Genomic DNA, 8,090 nt, shown 5'->3' with positions numbered 1-8,090 from the left:
ACCTGCAGCCCCTGACAAACCCCATTCTACTCCTGGTTCCATCTTTTCAGACCCACATATAAGTGAGATGATGCACTGTTTGTCTTTCTGTGTCTGACTTATTTCACTCAGCGTAGTGTCCTCCAGGCCCATCCATGTTGTTGTGAATGGCAGGATTTCCTTCTTTTTTTTGTTGAAAAATTAAGAAAATGAGATACGTATACGTATGTGCATTCATCTGTGATGGACATTCCGGCTGTTTCCCTGTCTTTGCTGCTGTGAATAAGGCTCAGTGAACCTGGCACACAGGTCTCTCTGTGAGAGGGTTTCCATTCCCTTGAATATATACCCAGAAGTGGGAATGCTCGATCCTATCGTAGTTCTATTTTTAATTTTTTGAGTAACCTCTAAACTACTTCCCATAATGACTGTACCAATTTATATTCCCACCAGCAGCGCACAAGCGTTCCCTTTTCTGTGAAGATATTCTTTAGGCAGATTAACGTTTGAGTCAGCAGCCTTTGAGTAGAGCCCATCAGCCTCTGTAATCAGATTACTGATGCGTGGACTTCATCCAGTCAGGTGAAGACCTTGATGGAAAGGACTGACCATCCCCAGCGGAGGGATTCTCCTCCGGGCGGCCCTGGGGCTCCAGGCTGCACCGTCGGCGCTCCCCTGGGTCTCCAGTTTGCCCGCCCACCCTGCAGGTGTGGCCGGGACCAGCCCCCACAACTGCGTAAGTCAACCCTTGAAGTCACCTCTCTCTCTAGACACACCTCCGCTGCTGGGTGTCGTCTGTGAACAAAGACAGTTTTATCTCGTCCTTTCCAATCACGTGCCACTTATTTCTTCTTCTGATCTAATTGCACTCCGTAGGACAGAAGGCGAGTGGTGACAGAGGATGTCCTTGCCCCGTTCCCACTCTCAGAGCGCAAGGTGTCAGCCTCTCACCGACGAGTGTGATGTTGGCTGTGGGTCTTTCATGTGAACCCTTTACGGGGTCAGGAAGTTCCCTTCGATTGTTCATATTTTGAGAGACTTTATCACGAATGGGTGTTGAATTTCGTGAAATGCTTTTCTGCGTCTGGTGACATAATCATGTGCTTTTTCTTATTCAGTCTGTTACTATGATGAGTTACATTGATTTGTGTCCATTTCTTTTAATTTGCTGTATTTTAATCTGGTAAAGTAAATAGTCATTTATTTTCAAGAAAGTTATATATCATATAATATATATAATAAATAATAATATAACACTACATAAATACATATTATATATGTTCCTTCTCTTTTTCTCTGAACCCTCTAGAGCTGACTGGCTGTGTTTCATACCGTCCTTTTGCTCCCAGTTTGGACCTCGTTTGCCAGACCCCCTTCTGGTCAGCAGGACCCGTGTGGCGGAGTTCTGGCTGCTTGAACGAAGGAGGAGAGTTGTGAGCCGCCTCTACGCGAGCCTGCGAGGACTTCCCATGTCACGTGCTCACATGTGCTGTCCATCCTCCTTCCTGGTGGGTGAGCGCGTCCCAGAGACACCTGGAGACTCGTGCTGAAGATGCTGGAGCCAGTGAATGGGCAGAGCCCGTGTTCCTGCCGCTCCGCATAGAGGAGGGGACACACACTTGCCACCCGCTCATCAGGAGCAGCAGTTTGGCGCGTAGGTGAGTGAGAAACAAACTTCTATCGCACTTAAGCCCTTTTGCTTCTTACAGCCCTTTTATCTTTTATAGCTGTGGGGCGGATTTCTCATAACAGAAAAATTAATCGTCAGCCTTTACTTAAAGCTCAAGTGCCAAGCGGTGAAGACACTCCTACGGCAGGCGGTGAACGTGGGACTGATGCTATGCGGTTGTAACGCATTTGATGAAGCAGTTGCCTCCCAGGACTTAGAAGGCGGACGCAGTTCCGTCGAAGCCTGAGCCTGTTGGGGAGCGAGGGGAGGGGGGAAGCGGGGTAGGAGGTGTGAGGATTTTCTTTTCTCCTCTGAAGACGTTACAGAGCAGAGAGGAGCTCGTTGAAATCACTCTCTCGTTTGCAAACAGAAATGAAATTGAATAGCAAGCGTCCAAAGAGCCATGGATAAGGAGCCGCCGGGGTTATCCGGTGACGAAGTGTTCCCTGGGTGTCTGCCATCTGTGCAGTTAAAGAAAAACAGCCAGGTGACGAGATGCAGCAGGAGAAAGGAGTGGGAAGAAACGGGGAACAGGGCCCGTCCCAGCCAGCTGCTCGGGCGCGGAAAAACGGATGTCTCTCTTAGAACCTAACTGTGACGTTAACTTTTTCATCCGGTCAACAAACATTCCCGCATCATCGATAGGCCGGTCACTGTCTTGTTGTCTTGTGAAAAAGATAGCTAAGTTTTTTACCTTAAAGTTGAAAGTGGTCTCAGTGGGGATATTGGCAGGAAGACGAACTATGTCCCCTGGCGCTTGATGAGATGTTTTCTCCAGGGAGCGTGTTTGGAGCGCTCCGTGAGCCTGGCAGTTGGCTCGGTCTGGTTTGGTGTTGAGGGAGCCCTTCACGCGAACTCTAAGCAGCTATTTCTTCCAGTTTCTCACATGAGTCTCTTTGTGCCACTGGTGAACGAGATTTGTGTATTCTTCTAGTTTGGGATATTGTTAAGTCATGAGGGAAACAAATGTGGGTGTGAATTTCAATGCTTAAGTAGTCTCCCTTTGGACATAACTTTGTAAGTTAATTTGTAAATTTGAATTAATGAGTATTAAATGTATTATAAATCAAATAGATTACTTATCAGATCTTGTACCAAATAGTAGCCTAAGATTTGAGGCTCTAAGATTTGAGAATTTACTAGAAATTCTAATTCTTTGTTACGTGCATTATCAACATTCACAAAGTGAAATCATAATTAAAATTCCAATTAAAGGGACAGAATTGACTTAAGAAAATAACTACTTGGTAAAGATTTGTTAATAAATGTCTCCTTGGTTCCATTCAGTGCTGCCACTGAAGAGATTAGAGCAGAGCAGAGAGAAAAGCCCATAAATACAATTTGCTGGGAGGGGCACCAGGCGTTGTGTAGGACACAGGGTGAAGGACTTCCCCCTGAGCTGTCACCTCCGATAGGGGACACCAGGAGCACAAATGGGAGCTGGCACAGGATGATGCCGTCTTCCTGATGCCAGTGCAGCCGTGCCGGCCTCACACAAGCCCAGCCGCGAGCTGAGTGCCTAGAACACAGCCTGGAACGTGGGGATGCCACCTGTCAACCACAAAGAGCACCCGAAAGGCCAGATGCTCACAAGCAGCCGTCCCGGGGACACCATTCAATGCAGAACCGTCTCTGAGCACACGGCCTTCTGCGAGGGGTTTTATGTGGTAGAACATGGAATCGAATTGCACGTCAGTTATTAATGGAATTCTTCAATACAAGCACAGCCGTTCAACGGAAGGAAGAGGATGCACAAATAAATGCTAATAAATAGGGTCATAAAGAAGTGGTTCTGCCTTCAAACCAATTCTAAAGCGTTCAGTAAGACAGTGACACTGCACATCTTTCCTGTGACACGCTCAAAGCAGTTTTTCGTGCATTCAGAAGTCATCGTGTGTGTGTGTGTGCACGTGTGTGTGAATGAGTCATGATGGAAATGCCACTGAGTCGGAGCCAACACTACTGTTGTGTATTTTGTGCACGATAATAGCTGAAAGCAAATGGACAAATACATTTTTGTATATTACTGGTGTTCAATTTATACAATTTTATTAATATTCATTCTTATGTAAACATACTTCTCTTTTCTGATGATTCTATTGATTTGCAAACTTACAGAATGTAGTCAAGAAAAGAAGCCGATGGTGAAAAGAGAGACGAGTTGCAGATTTGCAATGCGAGGCGGGAGCAGTCGCCCCAGCGAGGTCCCTCCAGCAGGTTAGAGGGACGGGCTCTCAGGCTCCGGCCTGGGCTCTGGGGGACATGCAAGTCTAGGATTTCTTCAGGAGCTTCCAGGGAGAGGGACTGGCCCTGGGACCAGGCAAGGTGGTCACCTGCACGTGCCAGCATCGTGGCTGCCAGGAGCAGAGTTCTGGGAGGACCCTCCGCAGCTCACACGCTTTGTCCTTGCTCCCGGGCTCGGGGGAGGGTCTGAAGCTGGAGGCTGGTGGAGTGAACGGGATCATCCCCAAACTCAGGGTCCAGGCCCCTCCCCCATCTCCATCTTCACAGGGGTGACCCCTGCAGCAGGGCGAGCAGATGGCTCACGAGCCCCGAAATGACCCCACGGGCGTCTCTCCCAGACCGCAGCCCTGGCCGTCACACCCGAACAACGGGTCTGAGTTACCAACGGCGGCGAACGCAACAGCACACGGCACGAGTGTGGATGGGGCCCACGCCTTTTCCGCTTACGAGAACACTCTCTTCCTTGGGATTGTGCTCGTGAGCCTCTGTGGGTTGGTGGGGAACGGCATGGTCATCTGGCTGCTCGGGTTCCGCATCAAGAGGAACCCCTTTTCCGTCTACATCCTCACCTTGGCCGGTGCCGACTTCGCCTTCCTCTTCTGCAAAAGCGTCAGGTTCCTACTTTTGGTTTTAAATCGCTCCGTAGCTGCGCTCAATCTGCTCATACGAGGGGTCACCTTCTCTTCTTACCTGGGGGGTCTGAGTCTGCTGATGGCTGTCAGCGTCGAGCGCTGTCTGTCCGTGCTCTTCCCCATCTGGTACAGATGCCGCCGCCCGGCGCAGCTCTCGGCCATCGCGTGCGCTCTGATTTGGGGGCTGTCATTGTGTCCGGGGATCTCTGTGCTCTTGTGTGTCCACTTTGTGGCCTTCTCGTGTGATGTAGTAAACTTGGTCTATTATGGGATGTTCTTGCTTACCTTTCTGGTGCTCTGTGTGTCCAGCCTGGTTCTGCTCATCAGGGTGCAGTGCTTCTCCATGCGGAGACAGCCCGCCAGGCTCTCCAGGATCGTCCTTCTCACGGTCCTGGCCTTCCTGGTGCTCGGTCTGCCTCTCGGCGCAGGCTTGCTGGCCCACAGGCTCTCCCCCTCCTTCCCCTATTTTGACATCCTGCTGCCCATCCTCCACCTCCTCTCCACCCTGAACAGCGGGGTCAACCCCCTCATTTACTTCTTCATGGGAAGGCAGAGGCAACAGCGGGGCCGGAAGCCTCTCAGGGAAGTGCTCCAGAGCGCGCTGACGGAGGACGTGGAGCTGAGCACAGAAGAGCCGCCGTCCCCAGACGACACCTGATGTCCCCCTGAGCCCAGGGAGAGGGCAGCTCTGCTGGAGCCTCAAGATCCGACCCTGCATGAGGGGCCGCCCATCCCACATCTACTTTAAAGGCCGGCACAGCCACCCCATCTCTTACACAAATTCGTTATGAGAAATAATCGTGTTCGAGTTGATTGGCCTCCATGCTTTGCATTGAGATTTACAAGCAAGTGCCTGTTAGGTCTGTTTTTTTCCTCCTTGTATCTTCCTTCTGGAAGTCTCCTCTGCTAGTTTTGCTTATCCAGGCTTCCCACAGCCCTCTGCTCCTAGGGAGAGGCTGTGAACCGAACTCAATGGGTTCATGTCTTGGTGACTGCAGAGCCGAAAAGCATAACCAAGGCAGAAGCAGGGGAAGAAAGGTTTATTGCTTGCACAAGCGATGGAGAACAGCGGGGACAACTCCCAGAGCAGGGTCTCCCCGAGCTCAGTGCTCATGGAGACGTTATACACAGGAGGGCGGAAGGTCAGGGTTTATTTGTAACAAGTGTGTTCATTAAGGCGCATGTATAGCGTGTATACATGTTATTACATACATCACATGATCTAAAAATGGCTGTTTGGACCTCCCCAGAGGAGGGAAATTTAAGATGCTAATGAGTTAAGGAAACTTTAGGATATCTGATGCTGGAACAATTTGCAGAGGTCTTTCTGTAAACACGTGATTTCTCTGCAAAACAGACTACATAGTTTCTTTTTGTCTGAAAAACCCCAGACAGATCACTTTAGTTGTTAGCTGGATCCTCCATAACCCTTTCTTTGCCTGGTTCCCTGGTCACAGATGGGCACAAGGCCCATGTGCAAGGGATGTCCTCACCCCAGCACTAATGCATCTGGCTGTTCCTTTGGCTGATCTCGACCCTCCCTGGGTCTCTGACCTGCCCTCCTGTGTGTGGCCCCTGGAGAGCCGCCCACAGGGCACGTGCTGTGGAGCCCCTCCCCCAGCGCCCACCTGGACAGGGCAGGGTCGGCGCCCTTTGCTGGAACCGTGAGCTCGCTAAGGGGGCCTGGCACACAAGGTCCCGAAACCCATGTCTCCCCCATCTGTCCCTCGTCCTGATTTCCTGCGTGTGTTCCAAGTGTGCAAACACTAACGGAATGCCACCCTTAGCCTTTTCCTTTACACAGAGCATCGCATGCAGGCTGTGTTTTTATTGATAATTCTCTTCTAATTTCATCCTCCTACTTCTGTACGGCTGTGTTTTTTACAAGGTGAAGTTCCTGCTCCTTCTTCAACGACTGCTTTTATTTTCTATTTCATAGTACTTTTATTTTCTATTTCATAGTAGTATGAAGTATTTCATTTACCTAAGAAAGTAAATTTTGTCTCCATGTGGTGTGTTAGCGTGTGTGTGTATGTGTGCGTGTGTGTGCGTGTGTACATATACAGTGTAGGGAATGTATCATTTTCCAGCTTACGGTACTAAGTGTGAAGGTGATGCGTGGACGGGAGTCAGACTGCCCGCACTCCCTTCAGACCCCAGACACCCCGTGTTAGGCGGCGACTCTGAGAAAGTCACGTAATCTCTCTAATCCTTACAATTCCACTTCGACAAAGAGCTCCTAACAAGAGTCACTGCCCCACAGTGCTGCTCTGAGTATTAGGGGCATCAGCATCCTTCACGTGCACAAAACACTGTAAATCATGTGAAATGTTGCTGCTGGGGGTGATTGCCGTTCTGTCGCCTTCGTCACAGCTGATAAGAAGTGAGTCCCTCGTGAGTGCTGCAGCATGATCGCTGGCGTCCCTGAGACTGGGCCCAACAGCAGAGAGAGTTGTATTAAATAGATAACGAATGAAGCAGTACATTAGAGTTATTACTATTTTTAGCTCCATAATCCCTGGAAAGATGGATTCCTCTGTGCATCCCTGAGGTCGGAGTTGTCGAAGTGAGTTCTGAGTTTGTGAGGGGAGAGGGAAGGCGGCACAGACTCTTCCTGGTTACTCCCTCGTCCCGAAACTCTGAGGTCCCACAGACCTCGGCCTGGACCCCCTCACCTGGGCACTGACTTTGGAGTGACTGTGGATTCTGCGATGACTGGTGATCGGAAATCAGCTGTTGGCACTGCAGGTGAGCGGTCTTGCCCCTGTTAGCACGCATGGGCTCATAACTCGCACTGAACTAAAGAATGGAGGGAGGGTGTGAGACTGATGATATATGATATTTCCAAAGGTGAAGAAAAAGCATCATTTGTCAGAAGGAACAAGAACATAGAAAGAGAAGCTACTCCAGATGTTTGGAAAGTACCAGAATGGGCCCACCATCAACTTACACAATAAGCATGGAGAGGGAGGTCATCCTTCAGGTACCCACGTCAAGGCTCTCCTGTGCTTCCAGAGCACCCCACAACCTGGTGTGTCCCGGATATTTCAGGGGAGAGCAGCAGTCTTGGAAGGAATAGGTTTATGTCTCCATCATGCAAAAACTCAGGGTGTTATTAAGTAGACCAGAGAGGCAATTAAACTATCTGCAGATGGCCTGGCATGACCGGGAATGAACAAGGAGGAGTGATGTGAGGAATAACACATAATTTACCCACCAGTTCTGCTCCCTGAGTTCATGAGTCGGGATACTTATGACAGGAGAGGAGAGCGTGTTTCTAGGAACATATGGATGGTAATTGGTTTATATTTATGGGATGAGAATACTTGATAAATCATCAATAGAGGAGACATGGGGAAAAAGAAATGTGTAAACTCTGCTTGCAAGCATACCTGCCCAGCAAAGAGCCAACTCTTATGACCAAACCAATAGCCTCAGTCTTCTGGTTTGTGCATCTTGTCCTCCATCTCATAACTGATGGGCTCATCATTACTCCCAGGACTGTATATGTTGACATTGTGTGTTGTCAAGTAATTATATCCTCATTTGCCCTAAACCAATAAGGC

General features: G+C 49.5%; 1 protein-coding gene across 1 annotated transcript; it reads left to right on the top strand.

Annotated features, from left to right (window-relative positions):
- The first annotated feature begins 4,186 nt into the window (after positions 1-4,186).
- Positions 4,187-5,182, top strand: LOC103567337 (mas-related G-protein coupled receptor member X4-like). The gene has a single exon (XM_008543977.2). It carries the CDS (start codon positions 4,187-4,189, stop codon positions 5,180-5,182), a length of 996 nt encoding a protein of 331 aa, XP_008542199.2.
- The last annotated feature ends 2,908 nt before the right edge of the window (positions 5,183-8,090 follow it).

This window comes from Equus przewalskii, chromosome 11 (assembly GCF_037783145.1).
Source record: "Equus przewalskii isolate Varuska chromosome 11, EquPr2, whole genome shotgun sequence".
Taxonomy (NCBI): Eukaryota; Metazoa; Chordata; class Mammalia; order Perissodactyla; family Equidae; genus Equus; species Equus przewalskii.
Note: the sequence above shows the minus strand (reverse complement) of the source record. Positions and strands in the feature narration are given on the sequence as shown.

What these genes read in the sequence shown, in the direction of transcription:
- LOC103567337 (XM_008543977.2), top strand. Translation starts at nt 4,187, where the DNA reads ATGGCTCACGAGCCCCGAAATGACCCCACGGGCGTCTCTCCCAGACCG.